General features: G+C 54.9%; 1 protein-coding gene across 2 annotated transcripts in view; it reads right to left on the bottom strand.

Annotated features, from left to right (window-relative positions):
• Positions 1 to 244: 244 nt before the first annotated feature.
• The window catches only part of LOC119965917 (SLAM family member 9-like), a 94,474-nt gene continuing 72,951 nt past the window's right edge, over positions 245 to 21,767 (bottom strand). For both annotated transcript variants that reach the window (XM_038796924.1, XM_038796925.1), the window contains one exon: positions 245 to 351. In XM_038796924.1, coding sequence (XP_038652852.1) covers positions 299 to 351 — 53 coding nt within the window. In that variant the 3' untranslated portion in view covers positions 245 to 298. The remainder of the gene's footprint in view (positions 352 to 21,767) is intronic.

The following is a 21,767-nucleotide window of genomic DNA, read 5'->3' as shown; positions in this document are numbered from 1 at the left end:
AGTGACAAGTATTTTTCTGCGAGCATCTCAAACAGATCATTTAGTACATGAAAAGAAATTACATAATAGGGCAACACAAGATACATAATGTAAATTCATGGACACCGACATCGGGTAAAGTATACAGGAGTGTAGTATTAATCAGGCTGAGTCAGACATATTTTAATCAGTAAGGAAATCAAGGGTTATGGGGATAAAGTGGGAAAGTGGAGTTGAGGATAGTATCAGACCAGCTATGATCTCATTGAATGGCGGAGCATACTCGATGGGCCAAATGGCCTACTTCTGTTCCTCCGTCTTATGATCTTGATGCCAGTCTAGTAAGTCTTTGAACTGGATGCCATGTCATCACTACAGATAAAATATTTGAGACATAAATTTATGTGCACACAATCTGCATACTTATCTAAACTACTTCTGATCAGTCAACAGAGAGCTACTGTAACTATGATAAAGGATGCTTGATGAGGCAGCACGTCATTAACATCTACACCGAGGAGATAGATGAGTTTCAGGGATAATTCAGGATTGGCTATCAGCTTCACAAAGGCAGACAGCCACCTAAGATGATTAAAGCTCAATTAGGGGCAATTGAACAGTCTCGCTGGCATTTTGCCATTGGTAGAGCCACTCTCTGAACTGGATGTGGGTACTAGCACCTCAATGTTGAGAGCTCTTGTAATTCCTGACCTATTTAACAAAGAGTCCAACTCTTTGGTGGAACTGAGGCTCCAGAGCTGCTGTCTTTCTGGTTGGGTCTGCAGCATTGTATCCTGCCAGCTGTACTTATATGGGCAGCAAGTGCGGAAGCAGCCAAGTAGAAGGTCGCCTCCTGGAACACTGTACTGTTCGGTGCACTGCCAGCAAGAGCAGGATGAGGACCCCCCCACTTGGGTCATCTGGATGTTGGGATCCAAACCTGGGTTTTGAGAATTTTAGTTAAGGGACTGATCACTCCACCAGCAGTGTCTACAAGAGTTGAAACTGGTTGGAAAATTGCAGGCAGTTCACTGTTTACAATAAGTTGTTAGCCAGTCTCTAAAATCTTCACTTTATTTCTCAAATGGCAAAAATAAACTGGAAGTCTTAATAGTATTAGTGCAGAGGGAACACTTGAATATATACCGATTGTCCAGTTTACTATTGGTTTGATGATCCATCAACCCATTATCCTCATTTTTAATTATCTGCCAGAAAATATTTACAGTAAGAAGTCTTACAACACCAGGTTAAAGTCCAACAGGTTTGATTCAAACACGAGCTTTCGGAGCGCAGCTCCTACCTCAGGTTTCTTCACCTGAGGTAGGAGCTGCGCTCCGAAAGCTCGTGTTTGAATCAAACCTGTTGGACTTTAACCTGGTGTTGTAAGACTTCTTACTGTGCTCACCCCAGTCCAACGCCGGCATCACCACATCAGAAAATATTTAATGATGGAAGGAAGCTGAATGATTGAATGTCTAATGGATGGTGCTCTATTATCTTGAGAGGTTTTGGTAGGGGAGATGGAGAAAAATCGGTCAAACGATCAATAACCAGGGGACATCGATTCAACATCATTACCTAGAGTGGAGATCAGGGAAGAGATTCTCCGTTTCCCGACGCCGATTTCTTAATTGGTGATAGGGCAGAGAATCCCTTTTTACGACAAAATCAGGGGCGGCGCCTGTTTAGAACATAGAACAGTACAGCACAGAACAGGCCCTTCGGCCCTCGATGTTGTGCCGAGCAATGATCACCCTACTTAAACCCACGTAACCCGTATACCCGTAACCCAACAATCCCCCATTAACCTTACACTACGGGCAATTTAGCATGGCCAATCCACCTAACCCGCACATCTTTGGACTGTGGGAGGAAACCGGAGCACCCGGAAGAAACCCACGCACACACAGGGAGGACGTGCAGACTCCACACAGACAGTGACCCAGCTGGGAATCGAACCTGGGACCCTGGAGCTGTGAAGCATTGATGCTAACCACCATGCTACCGTGAGGCCCCTATGCAGGTTTTGATGCAGGTTTTGTATGTTCCGCCCCCTCTGAATCGGCGTCATCAAGGCGTGTGCTGCATGCCGTTGGGACGGCCTCAGAACGTCACCTGTAGGCCCTCCCCAATGCTCCGCCCCCGATGGGCCAACTTCATGATGGCGTGGGGGGGCGTATGGTCCCAGCCGTGCGGGAACCCGGCATGGCGGCTGTGGACAGTGTCCAGCGCTGCCACAGTCGGATGGGAGCCGTGCTGCTGGCTGAGGGGGAGGGGGGCTTCTACGAGGGCTGGGGGGGGGGGGGGGGGGGGAATGGCGAGGAAGCGTTCATGTGGCACTATCTGCGGGTCAGGTCCGCGCACGGCCGGTACCATATTGTACGACGGGACCGCTGCAGGTCATCGGTGTGCGTATGTGCAGCCATGGACACGGCAATTCTCCGGCTGTTTATTTCGTGGAAGACGGATATTTTATGCCCCTCATCGGTCACAGCACAGGTGAGGGTGCGGCGCTAATTTATTACGCATAAAACTCCATGGATCCTCCGCACTTGGCCTCAGAATCGGAAAATCTGGCCCGAGATCTTTCTCCACAAGATGTTTGGTTCTAGAATACTCAAATGAAGGTGGTGGAAGCTGAATCCATGAAAAGGATGTTGGCTCAATGCTCGGGGATGAGGTATTTACAGGGTTGCGGAGCAAAATATGGGACTTGAGAATATACACAACTATGCTTTCAAAAAGCCAACATGGGTCCAATGGGCTGAATTGATTTCTTTTGTGCTGTAAATTTCTACAGCTAGAATTTTTTGCAATACTTTCAGGCATACTGGAAGAGCATGAAATCGCGTGAGAAAATATCAGATGTGCATTCCAACGTCATCACACACTCCCACGATATTTCAGTCAGCGAGGCCGGAGAATCAAACTCTGTGTGGGCTAAACCGGTGAGAAACTCCCCAGGGCCCAAAAACGTGACTAGGGGCGCGACTCTCTGGCCTTGTTACCCTCTCGTTCAAGCGAAATGAGGCCGGTGAATAGCGGGAGATGCTAAAAAGCATCTCGCCAAACAGTTCATGATGCTTGCGCCCATAGACGAAATCGGGATATTGCCATAGTGTGTCCAGAAATCAATCCACACTTCAGCCCCATTTCCATACAATTAACGAGAGCCACCCCAAATCCCGTTGTTCAGTGGCCTCCCAAGCAAGTGGTCATGTTGGTGCCAATTAGTACTCAAAACGTGAACCTAGCAGAAGGGCTTCTGTGAGCAGGAGGGGAGTAGACATCTTTCTCACAGGCAAAGAGCCCGGGGCTGCTGGGCTTGCCACCCCAGTGCTCGGTGGTGGGGGGGGGGGGAGGGGGAAGAGGGCTGAGGGACCCTCCACAGGGTTGGGCCGCGATGGGAGGGTGGGGGGCCACTGCTCGCGGCACCACCATGCTAACACCTGGATCTTGTGTACCTGTTCGTGGGGCAACCTTTGTCCCTGCCTGTCTGCCCCACCGACCACCCATAACCCTCATCGACTGCTGTGGCCTCTGGCTGCGTGGCTGAAGACGATCACTAATCGGCAATTGGGAATCGTGGTTAAGTATGCACTTCACACAACTCATGTGGATTTGCGCGGGTGAGTGGCCATGTAGCATGTGAGAGTCATTGCCTAGCATCCCAATCATGCCTTGATGCCTGGACACTGTGCTTGAATACTGCGGAAATCAACACCACACACGCAGCAGCTAAGGTCCGAACAGCCAGGGGATGGGACACAGCTCCGGGGTCATGCCCACGGCCAGAGGGTGGGTGGGTGCCACGGGGAGAGGGAGATGTCTGGAGAGATGATGCACGATCAATTGTACAAAGACTCAGATTGGGTACAACTGTGGCTTTATTGCAGGAAGATGCGTGGCCTCCTACAGCAGCTGGAGAAATGGCCGCTGAATAGAGGACACGCATATTTATACTCCTCTTCGGGGGCGGAGCCTGCAGGCAGGGGCTACTGGCGAACCTGTAGTACAGGTCCTACCTTACATCACCTAATACAGGTGTAATAGTGGTTTACCACATTCACCCCCTGTTAAAAAAGAGTCTGGCGGGGATGATGTAGAACTATATACAGTAGTGAAAATTATGTACAGTGTTTCATTAGAAAAGAGAGGGAAAAAAAATGTCTTTTGAAAGTCCGGTGCCAGTTAGAGGTTCAACCGGTCTGGTGCCTTGACGACGTTCCGCTGGGAGCGACGTAACGGTGGCGACGATGTCGATGCTGGCGACGTCGGTGCCGGCCTAATGTTGGGTGACTCCTTGAGCGTGCCAAAATCCTCTTCATCCTCTTGCGTGGGCAGGGGAAGGAGGGATGTCCTGGTGGGGTTAATGTTGGAAGCGCCGGGGGAGGAGAGGATGGCGTCTGGCCGGGGAAGTGTGTATTGGTGGAACCTGCTGGTGCCAGGTCCCTGAGGGAGACAGTATCTTGCCAGCCGTCGGGGTACGCCACATAGGCATAGTGGGGGTTGGCATGGAGCAAGTAGACCCTGTCCACCAACGGGTCCGCCTTGTGGAGTCGGACGTGCCTACGGAGCAGGAACGGTCCTGGAGCTGTGAGCCAAGTCGGGAGCGACACCCCGGATGTGGACTTCCTGGGGAAGGCAAAAAGGCGTTCATGGGGTGTGTTATTCGTAGATTTTATCATTCTTGATCTTGCCCCGCTGCGTGTTGTTGAACATGAAGGCTACCGATCGTTGGTCAGTCAGGAGTGTGAATCTCCTGCCGGCCAGGTAATGCTTCCAATGCCGCACAGCTTCAATGATAGCTTGGGCCTCCTATTTGAAGGACGAGTGCCGAATTTCTGAGGCATGAAGGGTGCGGGAAAAGAATGCCACGGGCCTGCATGCCTGATTGATGGTGGCGGCAAGTGCGACGGCTGATGCGTCACTTTCTACTTGGAAGGGCAGTGTCTTGTCTACTGCGTGCATCCCGGCCTTGGCTCTGTCTGCTCTGATACGGGCGAAGGCCTGTTGCGCCTCGGCCGTAAGGGGAAAATGAGTGGACGGGTCTTGTCTGCGTAGTTTGGGGCCCACTGAGCATAGTATGAAAAGAACCCCAGGCAGCGTTTGAGGGCCTTGGGGCAGTGGGGGAGGGGAAGCTCCATGAGGGGGCGCATGCGATCGGGATTGGGCCCCAGAACTCCATTCTGGACCACATAGCCGAGGATGGCTAAGCGGATCGTGCTGAACACACACTACTCCTTATTGTAGGTGAGGATAAGGAGAGTGGCGGTGCGGAGGAATTTAGCAAGGTTGGCATCGTGGTCCTGCTGATCATGGCCGCAGATGGTGACGTCGTATCGGTACGGAAAAGTGGCCCGCAAACCGTACCGGTCGACCATTCGGTCCATCTCCCTTTGGAAGACCGAGACCCCGTTAGTGACGCCGAAGGGAACCCTTAGGAAGTGATAGAGATGACCGTCCGCCTCGAAGGCAGTGTATGGACGGTCCGATTTACGAATGGGGAGCTGGTGGTAAGCGGATTTTAGGTAAATCGTCGAGAAGACCCGGAACTGCGCAATCTGATTGACCATATCAGATATGCGTGGGAGGGGGTACGCATCGAGCTGCGTGTACCGATTGATGGTCTGGCTGTAGTCCACGACATTCTATACTTCTCCCCAGTTTTAATGACTACCACTTGAGCTCTCCAGGGGCTGTTGCTGGCCTTGATGATACCCTCCCGAAGCAGCGGGACCTCGGACCTGATGAAGGTCTTGTCCTGGGTGCTGTACCCTCTGCTCCTGGTGGCAACGCGTTTGCAATCCGAAGTTAGATTGGCAAAGAGGGAGGGGGCTGGACCTTTAGGGTCGCGAGGCCGCACACAATGAGGGGTGGTAGGGGCCCGCCGAATTTGAGGGTGAAGCTCTGGAGGTTGCACTGGAAATCCAGGCCTAGCAATAGTGCAGCGCAGAGATTAGGAAGGACGTAGAGGCGGAAGCCGCTGAATTCTATGCCCTGGACCGGGAGAGTGACCGTGCAGAACCCCCGGATTGGGACGGAATGGGATCCGGAGGCCAGGGAGATTCTTTGGTTGGTGGGGTGTATCACTAGAGAGCAGCGCCTTACTGTATCCGGGTGGATGAAGCTTTCGGTGCTCCCGGAGTCCAGCAGGCAAGAGGTCACTTGGCCGTTGATTTTCACCGTAGTCGAAGCGGTGGCCAGGTTGTATGGCCGGGACTGGTCGAGCATCATCGAGGCGAGCTGCGGTTGATCGTCACTGATGTCAGAAGACGGAGAGCGTGGGGGGCCCCGGTCGTGGAATGTCGTCGGCGTCCATGCCCCGTGGGGAAGACAAGATGGCGGCGCCTGAAGATCCTGCGGGGGACAAAATGGCGGCGCCCATGGGCTGCACGTTGCTGGAGCTGAACAAGATGACGGCGCCCATGGGCCACATGTGGTCTGGGGTGGTGAAGATGGCGGCGCCTACTGGCCGCGCGTGGTCCCAGACGAAGATGGCGGCGCCCATTGTGCGTGTGTCAGGGGTGAGGGGACGATCGCGGCGACGGCGTGGGCCTGGCACACTGCGGCAAAATGGCCCTTTTTGCTGCAAGCCTTGAAAATGGTGGTGCAAGCCGGGCAGCGTTGGCGAGGGTGCTTCTGCTGGCTGCAGAAGTAACATCGGGGACCGCCGGGGTGCGCGGATTGGTGTGTGGCGCAGGCGTATTGCTTGGGTAGGGCCCCGGCTGGGGCGGCTGTTTGCGCGGTCCACGAGGGATAGGCCGCGCGGCCGGAGGGGTAGGCCTGAGCATTACGTGAGGCGACCATCATGGAGAGCGCTAGCTTTTTAGTCTCCGCTAGGTCGAGCGTGGCCCCTTCGAGCAGTCTTTGGCGGATGAGGTCCGACCCAATCCCCATTACAAAAGTATTGCGCATGAGGAGATTAGAATGTTCGATGGCCGTGACGGCCTGACAGTCACAGTCCCTGACGAGTGGGATTAGGGCCCGCCAGAAGTCTTCAATGGACTCACCAGGGAACTGAGAGCGGGTACGTGCCTGGCGAAGAGTGAGTTCGCTTTCTGCGCATAGTTCTCTTTCAGGAGCGCCATGGCGTCCGCGTAAGTCGGGACGTCCTGGATCAGCAAAAACACGCTGGAGCTCAATCTTGAGTACAGGATCTGTATCTTCCGTCGGTGTGTTGGTCGGTGAGTTTATGTAAGCCTCGAAGCAAGCTAGCTAGTGATTAAAGTATCTTCTGACGTCGGCCGATTGCGGATCCAGCTGCAGGCGATCTGGTTTGATTCGAAGGTCCATCTTGTAGAAAATCTTACTGCAATAAATTGATGCACGATCAATTGTACAAAGACTCAGATTGGGTACAACTGTGGCTTTATTGCAGGAAGATGCGTGGCCTCCTACAGCAGCTGGAGAAATGGCAGCTGAATAGAGAACACGCATATTTATACTCCTCTTCCTGGGCGGAGCCAGCAGGCAGGGGCTACCGGCGAACCTATAGTACAGGTCCTACCTTACATCACCTAATACAGGTGTAATAGTGGTTTAAGCAGCTAAGGCCCGAACAGCCAGGGGACGGGACACAGCTCCGGGTTCATGTCCATGGCCGGAGGGTGGGTGGATGCCACGGGGAGAGGGAGATGCCTGCAGAGATGAGACATTGGTTTGGAGGTCAACCCGGATTGAGGAAGGTGCAAAATCATCATACTGGTTGTGCACAAAGGTGTATATTGTGTTTGAGAAGTCACCAGCCCCCTCAACTCCTTCCCAATCCCCAGCCCCTCCCTCGGTGCCCTCCGTGATCCTCGATGTTCTTTGTCTTCCTAGCTCTTCCACTACATCTAACTATGGCCCCAGAAACACATCTGAAGTGAAAGCAACCATCTGTTTACCTCGTCCCGTGGCCTTCAATGCCCCTGGCTGGTGTCCTCCAGGGACACAGGGACTGCAGGACCCGGCTCACTTGTCAGCAGCATATGCACAGCTGTGCCGCCATGACCCATGTGCTCACTGCGTGATGCGGCCCCGTCAGGGGTGAGGAACTTGGAGGAGCTGATGGCCACCAACCCCACTCCATGGGATGGGTCCAGGATGGCAGTCAGCGCCCCTCCTCTCGGTCGGTGCCTATAGAGCCCTGGGATTCACTGTGACAAGGAGGGGCAGCTGGTTCAAGCCCCGGATGCTCCTGCATCATCTGGCTCAGCCAGGAGGTTCCCCGTGGTCCACACCATCGTGTTGACGCCCTTGGCGATGCTCATCAGTGACAGGGACATGTTCTGCAGTAGCTTGGCAGTGCCCACCTGCAAGTGGAACAAGTTCTGCAGCATCTCGGCCATGCCCACCTGAGAGCGGGACATGTCCCGTAGAACGTCATCAAGGTCAGCCTGGAACTGGGTAACATCCCCCAGCGAGCCGGACATTCTGTCGAGACCCTCGGTCATGGCTGTCTCTGTCACCAACTGCATGACGCCTTGGACATCTTCGCTAATGGTGCCTACGTCATGAACCAAGCTGTCCACTGCGGTCGCCACCCGAGCGGCACAGCTGTCATCCCCACCCTCCACCAGCGCAGAGACACACACCTCGCGGGAAATGTTAAGAGTCAGGCGTCTGAGGCACAGAATGGGTCAGTCAGTAAGGCAATAACAATTCATGGTTTTTCAGGTTCTTCGGGTGAGGCCTGGTGGTTCCTCACCTCTGTGCCTCTGTCAGCATCTGCACTGGTGACCACTCTATCCTCAGCCACACCAGTCACCTCCAGGGCACTCTCCTTGAAGGTGGTGAGGATTCTTATGTCCGCACGCCAACGCTAGTCTGGGCGCTCTCCTCGCGATTGTGGGAGAGCTTTTCCTGAGGCAACACAGTGTGTGGTTCACAGTGGTGGGAGGGGGTGTGTGAAGAAAGGGTTGGTAAGGTGTTGAAGGGGGGGATGAGGAATGGTCGGGGGGATCGAAGGGGGAGGGGGTAGACACACCTGTGGGGGCGGAAGGATGGGTGTGGGGGCATTGGTGTCTACTCACTTGTGCTGCCCTCATTATGTAATTGACTTTCCTCCTGCACTGGAGGCTAGTCCTCCTGGTCACACTCCCCGAGCTCACTGCGGCCACCATCTCATCCCAGGCAGCACTGGCTGCCCCATGGCTAATCCTCCTGGACCCTCGGGAGAACAGGACAACCTTCCTAGCCTCCACTGCATCCAGGGGTTTCCCCAGGTCAGCGTCCCTGAATCTTGGGGCTGGTCTCCTCGGCACCACTGTTGCGAGCTGGCTGGGGTTGGCTGAGCAAGTGCAGCTTAAGGGTTGACCGATCTTATTTGGGGGGGGATGGCGAGCGGAGTGCTCGCGATTCAGCTGGCGAGCCTTCATTTGCGGCTAAAAGCCCGTGAGGCCTCGTTAAGTGGACCACATAATGTTGGGTAGCATTTCCAGCCGCGCTGGACCAAGCGCTGGGAAGTTCACGGCAATTCCTGCTCATACAATTCAAAATCTTTCCAGAGGATCGCGCCCTAGATGTCGATTATTAGTGGTGGGGAACTCGCCGGCAGGAAACTCTCTGAAAACCCGCCACAAACGTTTTCGTTAAATTCCAGGACAGAGCATGCTGCAGCTTCTCTCATGAAAGTCCATTTCACCCCCATTTGAAAGAAGACGGACATAGCACCCCATGGAGGAGGACATCTATTCCCAGTGGCCATGAAGGCCACTGCAGCACTAAATTTCTGTGCCACCGTGTCATGACGGGGCTCGATCAGGAATTTGTGTGGCACTTTGCAATCTTCATCCCACATTTGCAGGAGGAGGGTCATACCACCTAGTCTGAGTAGGAAGAGGCGGGGCTGGAGGACGACCCCATGGAGGAGCCAGAAGACAGGCTGTTGCAAGGGTCTGATGTGCAAGGAGGACCAGGAATGCCTTCATCATCTGCAGGTTCTCCTGAGACAAGGCTGTGTCTGTCATCTCAACACCCCCTCTACCCCAAATCATACCAACCCCCCTTCCCCACCAACTTGTCGCCTCTCCAAACGTCTATGTAACATCAGTTCAGGGTCATGAGCCTGTGTTGGCACTGTGATTTTGTAGGATAGCAACAACTTACTTGAGGTCATCTAAATGAAGGCACAATGGATCCTCACTTCTCTGTCTCAGGCCGACCTCAGTGTCGGTCATTGCTCTTTCCTTAGGTAACCCCACGATCTGCAGCGCCCTTTCCTCATAGGGGAAGAGGATTTGTATCTCTGTCATCTGACTGTACCCTCTCCCCCCTCATAATGCTTGATGGGTCAGGGGGTCTATAACAGGTGGTATGTGTGGGCAATGTATCTAAACATTAAAGTGTGCTGGTGAGTGCCAGTGTTTCTGCGGAACAAGCTTGAAGATCAGATGTTGAGAGGGTGCGAGGTGTCAACAATGGGTTGGGAAATTGAATGATGGCAAGCAGGACTGGTGCCAGAAGAGAGGTAACTTAATCTTGCAGTTCATAAGAGATTGTTCATCTACTTGCTGCATTCGATGTAGGTTCTCCTGTTCATGCTGCCTGCACTCACTGCAGCTGCCACTGCCTCCCAGGCACTTACACTCACCTTGCTGCTGGTTCTCTGACCCTCGGGAGAACTGCATCGAGTAGCCTGGCCAGGTTGCCATCCCCAAAGTGAGGAGCAGGTCACTGCGTTGTCAGCCGCATGTCTTGACTGGGAGTGAGTGCTGAGGGAGTGTTTAAAAGCTGCTCCCCCTTGTTAGCAACAAAGCAGCTGAAACCCGAGCCAGTCAAATCAGACATCAACGGAGCCAGGCATGCCGAGATTCATGTATGGGCTCATTTTGACACTATGTGGGAGGAATACAGGTCGCGAGCTTGCCGTGAAACACCTTGCCAAATTCACCCAAAATGACACAGTCAGTTTTTAAAAATAAATTTAAAATACCCAATTCAATTTTTCCAATTAAGGGGCAATTTAGTGTGCTCAATCCACCTAACCTGCACATCTTTGTGTTGTGGGAGTGAAACCCATGCAGGAACGGGGAGAATGTGCAAACTCCACATGGACAGTGACCCAGATCCAGGATCGAACCTGGGCCATCGGCATCATGAGACTGCAGTGCGAACCACTGCGCCACAGTGCTGCCCTCACACAGTCAGTTTTCGGGTGTTTTGCAGGCCTAGTTTTAGTCTTGAGCTTTGCATAGAAATTTGGTACCAACACCACGGGCAGGTTTCTCTGTCAGCTGATGCCAAAACCGGGAAAGGTGAATGGGCAGAGAATTGGTCTTGACGCTAAAATCATGACCAGCATTTCCCCCCAAGTTTTCCCCCTCATTCGGGTTCACCCCAAATTGAAATTTTCCAGTGCCTCATTAGCAGCGTTAAAGCGTCCCACCGACGGGGCAAGAGGTGCGGGGATGCGGAGCAGAGGCGTCAATGCCAACTGGGGGGTACCGTGTAGCCCGTTGGACCTGGTTGGGGGTATACACCATACTAATAGATCAGCCTTTCACCCTCTGCAGACAATGGATTTTGGAATTCAACCAACAATGGGGCCTTCCTGCTAGTTACTGCAGCCCTGGGGATGCCCTGCAGCTGTATGAGCTGGAGCTACTGGAGGAGGAGGAAGCTCAGCAGCGGATCCTGCAGAAGCGGGAGGCAACCACCCAGGATGGAGAGCTGATGCCTAACAGGCCGAGGAGGAGGTGCAAGGAGGCGCTGCATGAGGCCTCATGTTCACCGGCAGTGCCTATCATTTGAGGACCAGCCGGTCTGGGCATGCCATCGAAGACTCCGGTTCAGCAGGGAGACAGTGCAACATATCTGCACCCCCGCCAAGGCTGGGAGGTTGGTGTGGTAAACACCACTGGTAACACACTATGTGTATTATGGTACTGCCACTGTACTACAGTTAATACAGTACATCCCAGCCTGCCGGCTCCTCCCAGCAGGTGCAGTATAAAAGTGTATGCTCTCCTGCGCTGCTTCCATTCTGATTCCAGCTGCAGGAGGCGTAACATCTAGTGCAATAAAGCCTCAATAGTTTCACCATTTTGTCTCGTGGTCATTGATGGTACATCAATTTATTGCACTAGAATTTTAGAGATGAACGTCTTAATCAAGCCTGATCCCCTGAAGCTGAACCATCACGCAGCCGATGCCACAGCCACCTTCGAGCCTTGGTGAGCCTCCTTTGAAGGATACCTCGGAGCAGCCACTAAAGCCCTCTCAGACAGAAGCTCCAGATTCTCTACTCACGGGTGAGCCCACAAGTTTTCCCCCTCGTTCGGGACGCGCCCATCTACACGGAAGCGATGGCATCACTAAAAGGACAGTACATCAAGACTGTGAATCAGGTGTTCACCAGGCACCTCCTGGCTAGGAGACGGCAACTCCCGGGGGAGTCTTAGGATGATTTCCTGCATGCTCTGCAAATACTTGGTAGGAACTGTAATTGCCAGGCAGTGTCGACAGTCCAACACACAGAACTGCTGATCAGAGACGCCTATGTCATGGGCATTAAGTCCAATTACGTTCGCCAGCGATTATTGGAAGGGGGTACGCTCGACCTTACAGAGACTGTACAGCTCGCTAACTCCCAAGAAGTGACCTCCCGCAATCTAGACTGTACAGCTCGCTAACACCCGAGAAGTGACCTCCCGCAATCTAGAGTCCTTACACCTATGACCGCACGGCACCCTCGTGGGCGTCATGGGCACCACCATCGTCCAACCAAAGGGTACGCCGCAACCCTGCGCCTCGCGGCAGCCAGCTAACTCGGGAGGGCCCCAAATGCTAATTTTGTGGCCAGACCAAGCACCTCCGATAACGCAGCCCACCGCGGAACGCGACCTTCAACGGGTGTGGCAAGAAGGGCCACTTCGTCTCCGTTTGCCATGCCCGTTCTGTCGCTGCCGTCTCCAGGCCCAACATCGCTACACCCTGCCACGTGCGATCCAGGGGCGCCGCCACCTGCCACGTGTGGCCCGTGGGAGCCGCCATCTTGGACCACGCCTCAGGACCCTTGCTCGCCTGGCCGTTCACGGCCCGCCAATACCTCCACCACCGCCGACCAGCCCAACAACTCCCAACATCTTCCGCAGCTCGCCTCCATCACCCTCGATCGGTCTCGGCCCTGCAACGTCGCGACCGCTACGACGACTGTATGGATCAACGGGCACGAGACGACCTGCCTCTTCAACTCCGGAAGCACAGACAGTTTCATCCACCCTGCGACAGTAAGGCGCTGCGCCCTCCCGGTCCTCCCCGTTACCCAAAAAATCTCCCTGGCCTCCAATCCCATTCCGTACAGATCCGGGGGTACTGCATCACGACCCTCTCCATACAGGGCGTAGAGTACATTAACTTCAGACTCTACGTCCTCCCCCACCTCTGCGCTGCCCTGTTACTAGGTCTCGATTTTCAATGTCACCTCCAGAGCCTTACTCTGAAGTCGGCGGACCCCTGCCCCTCTCACAGTCTGTGGCCTCACGACCCTTAAGGTCGATCCGCCCTCACTTTTTGCAAACCTCACCCCGGACTGTAAGCCCGTCGCCACAAGGAGCAGACGGTACAGTGCACAGGACAGGACCTTTATCAGGTCGGAAGTCCAACGTCTTCTGCGGGAAGGGGTCATTGAGGCCACTAACAGCCCCTGGAAAGCTCAAGTGGTGGTAGTTAAGACTGGGGAGAAACACTGGATGGTGATCGACTACAGTCAGACTATCAACCAGTACACGCAGCTCAATGCGTACCCCCTCCCACGCATATCTGACATGGTCAATCAGATTGCACAGTATCAAGTCTTTTCCACCGTTGACTTGAAGTCCGCCTATCAGCAGCTCCCCATCCGCCCGGAGGACCACCAATACACTGCATTCGAAACAGGTGGCCGCCTCTATCACTTTCTTAGAGTCCCCTTCGGCGTCAACAATGGGGTCTCAGTCTTCCAGCGAGAGATGGACCGAATGGTTGACCAGTACGGGCTGTGGGCCACGTTCCCGTACCTAGATAACGTCACCATCTGCAGCCACGACCAGCAGGACCACAACGCGAATCTTCAGAAATTCCTCCATACCGCCAAACTCCTTAACCTCACCTACAATAAGGAGAAATGCATTTTCCGCACCACCCACTTAGCCATTCTTGGCTACGTTGTGGAAAATGGAGTCCCAGGGCCCGACCCCGACCGCATGCGCCCCCTCCTGGACCTCCCCCTCCCCCAGTGCCCCATGGCCCTGAAACGATGCCTGTGGTTCTTCTCACATTATGCCCAGTGGGTCCCTATTTATGCGGACAAGGCCCACCCACTCATCAAGTCCACAGTTTTTCCCCTGACGGCTGAGGTCCGCCGGGCCTTCAACCACATCAAGGCGGACATCGCCAAAGCCACGATGCACGTGGTCAACGTGTCCCTCCCCTGTCAGGTGGAGAGCGATGCATTGGACGTGGCTCTGGCCGCCACCCTCAACCAGGCGGGCAGACCCGTGGCTTTCTTCTCCCGCACCCTTCATGCCTCCGAAATTCGGCACTCCTCTGTCGAAAAGGAGGCCCAAGCCATTGTGGAAGCTGTGCAACATTGGCGGCATTACCTGGCCGGCAGGAGATTCACTCTCCTCACTGACCAACGGTCGGTTGCCTTCATGTGTAGCAATACACAGTGGGGCAAGATCAAGAATGACAAGATCTTGAGGTGGAGGATCGAGTTTTCCACCTATAACCTCGAGATCTTGTATCGCCCGGGAAAGCTCAATGAGCCCCCAGATGCCCTATTCCGCGGTATATGTCCCAGCGCTCAAGTGGACCGACTCCGGGCCCACCACAATGACCTCTGCCACCCAGGGGTCACGGGGTTCTTCCATTTATTTAAAGCCCGCAACCTGTCCTACTCCATCGAGGAGGTCAGGGCCGTGACCAGGGACTGCCAAGTCTGAGCAGAGTGTAAGCCGCACTTCTACTGGCCAGACAGAGCGCATCTGGTGCAGGCCTCCCGCCCCTATGAGCGCCTCAGCATGGACTTCAAAGGGCCCCTCCCATCCACGGACCACAACGTGTACTTTCTCAATATCATTGATGAGTATCCCGCTTCCCTTTCGCCATCCCATGCCCCGGCATGCGTCTGCCACCGTCATCATGGCCCTACATAGCATCTTCACCGTGTACAGTTTCCCCACCTACATCCATAGCGATCGGGAATCTTCCTTCATGAGTGATGAGCTGTGTCCGTTCCTGCTCAGCAAGGGCATCGCCTCGAGCAGAACGACCAGCTACAACCCCCGGGGAAACAGGCAGGTGGAAAGGGAGATCGCGACAGTCTGGAAGACCGTCCTGCTGGCCCTTCGGTCTAGAAATCTCCCGGTCTCCTGTTGGCAGGAGGTCCTCCCTGATGCGCTCCACTCTATACGTTCGCTCCTGTGCACTGCTACTAATGAGACCCCTCACAACGTGTTTGCCTTCCCTCGGAGGTCCACCTCTGGGGTCTCACTCCCAACCCGGCCGACAGTTCCTGGGCCCGTCCTCCTCCTGAAGCATGCGAGTAGTCACAAATCAGATCCCCTTGTCGAAAAAGTCCTCCTCCTCCATGCGAGCCCACAATACACCTACGTGGCACACCATGACGGGCGACAGGATACAGTCTCCCTCCGGGACCTGGCACCCGCTGGTTCTCCATCCACAACCACCACCACCCCTGACCTGATACCATCCCCTCCCTCTCCAGTTGCCTCCCCCGCCCCTGCGCCGTTCACCCTCCCACCAGCGATCCTTACCGCAGCCCCCACCCCAGCAGCATCCGTCCCCTCACCGGATCCACTACTGGGTGAAGGAGAGAACAACATGCCCCCAGAGTCGCAGGTACCCACATTGGCGTCCACACCACAACCAGGACTGAGGCGATCGCGGCGGAGGGTCAAAGCCCCCGACAGACTCAACCTGTAACGTTGTTTTCATCCCCACTGGAGTTTCTTTTTATTTTTTTTTTTTAAATAATTTTTATTGAAGAAATTTTTCAAAATACAAACATTTTAACCCCCCCTACATTTACATTTAAATTATAACAAAACAAAGTCAAACCCCCCCTACTTAACAAGAAAAAGAAAAAGGTCCCCCCCCCCTACTCACGCGTCCCCCCCACCCCCCCCCCCCCCCCCCACCCCCCGCCGGCGAACCGACAGTCAGACCAACTTATCATTTCTAGCAGCGTCCTCGGGCAGGCCTTGCCCGTGCCACCACCGCTACCGTACTTCCTTCGTCTTTGTCCCCCCTCCCCCCCCCCCTCCTCCCCCCTCCCTCCCGCCCTCCCCTCCCCTCCCGGGTTGCTGCTGTCACGGCCTCAGTTTCTATCTCTGATCTAAGAGGTCCAGGAAGGGTTGCCATCGCCTGAAAAACCCCTGCACCGACCCTCTCAGGGCGAATTTGATCCTTTCCAATTGGATGAAGTTTGCCATGTCGTTTAACCAGGTGTTAACACTTGGAGGCCTTTCGTCCCTCCACTGAATCAGGATCCTCCTCCGAGCCACCAAGGACGCAAAGGCTAATATTCCAGCCTCCCTCGCCTCCTGTACCCCCGGCTCCACCCCAACCCCGAAGATCGCAAGTCCCCATCCTGGCTTGACCCTGGACCCCACCACTCTCGACACCGTCCCTGCCACCCCCTTCCAGAACTCCTCCAGTGCCGGACATGCCCAAAACATATGTGCATGATTCGCAGGGCTTCCCGAACATCTAATACACCTGTCTTCACCCCCGAAAAACCGACTCATCCTTGTCCCCGTCATGTGGGCTCTATGCAGTACCTTAAATTGAATGAGACTTAGTCTCGCACATGACGACGACGAGTTGACCCTCTCCAGGGCGTCTGCCCATGTCCCGTCCTCTATCTGTTCCCCCAGCTCTAACTCCCACTTATCTTTCAGCTCCTCTACTGGTACCTCCTCCACCTCCTGCATAATCTTATAGATGTCCGAGATCTTCCCCTCCCCGACCCAGACCCCTGATAGCACCCTATCACTCACCCCCCTGTCGGGGAGCGCGGGGAACCCCGCTACCTGTCGTCTGGCAAATGCCTTCACTTGGAGGTACCTGAACGTGTTCCCCGGGGGGAGCCCAAATTTCTCCTCCAGCTCTCCCAGGCTCGCAAACCTCCCCTCTATAAACAAGTCCCTCAGTTGTCTAATACCCGCCCTCTGCCAGCTCTGGAATCCCCCTCCTGTGTTTCCCGGCGCAAATCTGTGGTTCCCTCTTAGTGGTGCCCCTATCAGACCTCCCACTTCCCCCCTGTGTCGCCTCCACTGCCCCCAGATCTTGAGGGTGGCCGCCACCACCGGGCTCGTGGTATACCTCGTGGGAGGGAGCGGCCATGGTGCCGTTACCAGTGCCCCTAAGCTTATGCTGCCGCAGGACGCCCTCTCCATGCGCTTCCAGGCTGCCCCCTCCCCTTCCATCATCCACTTTCGTACCATCGATGTATTTGCCGCCCAGTAATATCCTGAAAGGTTGGGTAACGCCAGCCCTCCACTATCCCTACTCCGCTCCAAAAAGACCCTTCTAACTCTCGGGGTGCCATGTGCCCACACATACCCCATGATACTACTCGTTACCTTCTTGAAAAAGGCCCTGGGGAGGAAGATGGGCAGACACTGGAACAAAAACAAGAACCTCGGGAGGACCGTCATTTTAACTGACTGCACCCTCCCTGCCAGCGACAGCGGCACCATGTCCCACCTCTTAAACTCCTCCTCCATCTGTTCCACCAGTCTGGAAAAGTTCAACTTGTGGAGGGTCCCCCAGTTCTTTGCCACCTGCACCCCCAAATACCTAAAACTTTTAACTGCTCTTTTGAAGGGGAGCCTCCCAATTCCCTCCCCTTGGTCTCCCGGGTGTATTACAAAGACCTCACTTTTCCCCAGATTTAATTTATATCCCGAAAAGTCCCCAAACTCCGCTAGTATCCCCATTACCTCCGGCATTCCCCCCTCCGGGTCTGCCACATACAACAACAAATCATCCGCATAGAGCGAGACCCGATGTTCCTCCCCTCCCCTTGTCAGTCCTCTCCACCCCCCTGAACCCCTCAGTGCCATCGCCAACGGCTCAATCGCTAATGCAAAGAGTAAGGGAGATAGGGGACATCCCTGCCTAGTACCTCGATGGAGCCCAAAATATTCTGACCTCCTCCCGTTTGTTACCACACTTGCCATCGGAGCTGAATAGAGCAGTTTACCCACTTGATAAATCCCTCCCCAAACCCAAACCTTTCCAACGTCTCCCACAAGTATTCCCACTCCACCCTGTCAAATGCCTTCTCCGCGTCTAGCGCTACCACTATCTCCGCCTCCCCTTCCACTGCTGGCATCATAATCACATTTAACAATCTCCGGACATTTGTGTTAAGTTGGCGTCCCTTCACGAACCCCGTCTGGTCTTCATGGACTACCCCTGGCACACAGTCCTCTATCCTGGTTGCCAGGACCTTTGCTAACAGCTTGGCGTCAACATTCAGGAGGGAGATGGGCCTGTAGGACCCGCACTGGACCGGGTCCTTGTCCCGCTTCAAAATCAAGGAGATCAGGGCCTGCGACATTGTTGGGGGCAGAACCCCCCCCTCGCGCGCCTCATTAAAGGCTCGCACCAGCACTGGACCCACCAAGTCCACAAATTTCCTGTAAAACTCCACCGGGAACCCATCCGGCCCCGGCGCCTTCCCCGCCTGCATCTGACCTATCCCTTTAATTAGCTCCTGCAGCTCTATCGGCGCCCCCAACCCTTCCACCAGCTCCTCCTGTACCTTTGGGAACCCCAATTTATCGAGAAAGTTCTTCATTCCCCCTCTCCTCTTCGGCGGTTCAGACCTATACAATTCCCTATAGAAGTCCCTAAAGACCCTATTCACCTCTTGCCCCTTCTGCACTACGTCCCCACCCCTCTCTCTCACTCCCCCAATCTCTCTGGCTGCATCTCGCTTACGAAGCTGGTGTGCCAGCATCCTGCTCGCCTTTTCCCCGTACTCATACGCCGCACCCTGCGCCCTTCTCCACTGCATTTCCGCCTTCCTAGTGGTCAGAAGGTCGAACCTGGCCTGCAAGCTACGCCGCTCCCTTAATAGCCCCTCCTCTGGTGCCGCCGCATATTTCCTATCTACTTCTAGGAGCTCCCCCACCAGCCTCTCCCTTTCCTGCCTCTCCTTCCTCTCTCTGTGTGCCCTTATGGAGATCAGCTCTCCTCTAATCACTGCTTTCAAGGCCTCCCAGACCGTCCCCACCTGCACCTCACCTGTGTCATTCGTACCCAGATAGTTCTCAATGCCCGTTCTCACCCTTCTGCACACCTCTTCGTCCGCCAACAGCCCTACATCCAGGCGCCACAACGGGCGTTGGTCCAGCGCCTCCCCCATGTCCACGTCCACCCAATGTGGTGCATGGTCCGATATCGCAATGGCCGAGTACTCCGTGTCCTGCACTCTCGGTATCAGCCCCCTGTTCAATACGAAAAAATCGATCCTAGAGTACACTCTGTGGACGTGGGAGAAAAAAGAATACTCCCTCGCCCTAGGCCTACCAAATCTCCATGGGTCTACCCCTCCCATCTGCTCCATGAACCCCCTTAACACCTCTGCCGCTGCCGGCCTCCTATTCGTCCTGGAACTCGATCTATCCAGCCCAGGGTCTAACACCGTATTAAAGTCCCCTCCCATGATCAGGCCCCCTGCCTCCAGTCCCGGGATGAGGCCCAGCAGGCGCCTCATAAAACCCGCGTCGTCCCAGTTCGGGGCATACACATTTACCAGTACCACATTCTCTCCCTGCAGCCTACCCCTCACCATCACGTACCTGCCCTCCTTGTCTGCCACCACCTCTGCCGCCACAAACGACACCCTCTTTCCCACCAAAATCGCCACCCCCCCGGTTCTTGATATCCAAGCCTGAGTGGAACACCTGTCCCACCCACCCCCTTCTCAGGCGGACCTGATCTGCTACCCTCAAATGAGTCTCCTGCAGCATTGCTACATCAGCCTTCAGTCCCTTCAGGTGTGAGAAGACCCTTGATCTTTTGACCGGCCCATTCAGCCCCCTTACGTTCCACGTGATCAATCGGGTCGCAGAGCGACCCGTCCCTACTCCCTGTCGATTAGCCATGTCTTGTCCCTTGCTCGCCCCGGGTCATCCCTTCTTTTCTGACCCGCTTCCCATAGCGATGGCCCCCCCCCCCCCCCCCCCCACCCCCCCGGCTCTCCCCTTCTCGTCCCTGGTCTTTCCAGCAGCAACCCTGTGTCCCCCCCCAGCCCCCCCCCCCCCCTTCCCCCCCCCCCCCCCCCCCTGGCTAGGACCCCTCCTAGCCGCGATGTACCCCACATCGTACTCCCGAGAGTCAGCTGGTCTCCGCTGACCCGGCTGCTCCTGCCACATTCCGACTCCTCCCGGTTCACCCCATCTGCGCCCGTGAAAGATCCCCTTAAAACCCCCGAGAAAGACCCGCATAATCAACCCGCTCCCCCCCCCCGTCCCGTCTCCCCAACTTAACGATATAAATACCCAATGGCAACTAAATACATAAATACTTAACTACATACTTAAATAACAAAATAATTAACTAGCTATCAACTAACAGTGTGCCCAACCATCACCCTCCATCAAACAGTATAAATAACCGCAGATAACCATAACCCGAAAAGAAAAAAAAGAACAAAAAATCCCCCCAAGCACCCAAAGAAAAAGGGTAAGAGGGGTAAATAACTAAGGGAAATTGGAAACGGGAAGAAACACCCCATAAGAAGCCAACGACCCACAATAGAGATTTCAACAGTACAAATATACAGACACACCCAACAACTCGAAACCTTCAAAATATTCAGAAAAGTCAACCGTTCGAGAAAAAACACCCCAAACAATCCACGAAACTGTTACCCAGTTCCGACCTGGCCTGAAAAAGAAAAGGGCCACTTGCTCAATCAAGAGTCCCCCGGCGGCTACGACCGCCGGTGCTCCCAGGTTTTAGTTCGTGTCCAACTTTTCCTCTTGTACAAAGGTCCAGGCCTCCTCTGGGGACTCGAAATAATGATGTTGGTCCTTGTAGGTGACCCACAAGCGCGCCGGTTGCAGCATTCCAAATTTGATCTTTTTCGCGTGTAGCACCGCCTTTGTCCGGTTGTACCGGGCCCGCCGCTTTGCCACCTCCGCACTCCAGTCCTGGTACACCCTTACCGTCGAGTTCTGCCACTTGCTGCTTTTCTCCCTTTTTGCCCACCTCAGGACTTTCTCTCGATCACTTAGCCGCTGGAACCGCACCAGCACCGCCCTCGGGGGCTCGTTTGCCCTAGGCCTCCTGGCCATGACCCGGTATGCCTCTTCCAATTCCAGGGGCGCCGGACCGGCCCCTTCCCCCATCAGGGAGCTCAACATCTCCGCCACATATCCCGGGAGATCCGACCCCTCCAGGCCTTCTTCCAGGCCCAGGATCCTCAAATTTTTCCTCCTCATCCGAGTGTCCAGCTCCTCGAAGCGGCTCTGCCACTTCATGTGGAGTGCCTCGTGCACCTCCACCTTTGCCCCGATGACTGTGGCCTCCTCCTCCCTCGCGGTCATCTCCTGCTGCAGATCTTTAATCGACGCCTCTTGGATCGCCTGGGCTCCCACCAACCTGGTGGCCGTCGCGTTCATGGACTCTAAGAGCTCCACTTTCATCTCCGTGAAAAAACGGAGGAGAGTGGCCTGCTGCTCCTCCGCCCATTTCTTCCACTCCTCCGATGCACCGCCGGCCGCCATTTTGATTTTCTTCCCCCGCTTTTTTTGGGGAGCTGCTGCCGTTTTTCTTGC

Source organism: Scyliorhinus canicula, chromosome 5 (assembly GCF_902713615.1).
Source record: "Scyliorhinus canicula chromosome 5, sScyCan1.1, whole genome shotgun sequence".
Lineage (NCBI taxonomy): Eukaryota > Metazoa > Chordata > Chondrichthyes > Carcharhiniformes > Scyliorhinidae > Scyliorhinus > Scyliorhinus canicula.
The sequence above is the reverse complement of the archived record's forward strand: the minus strand, read 5'-3'. Positions and strand labels throughout refer to the sequence as shown.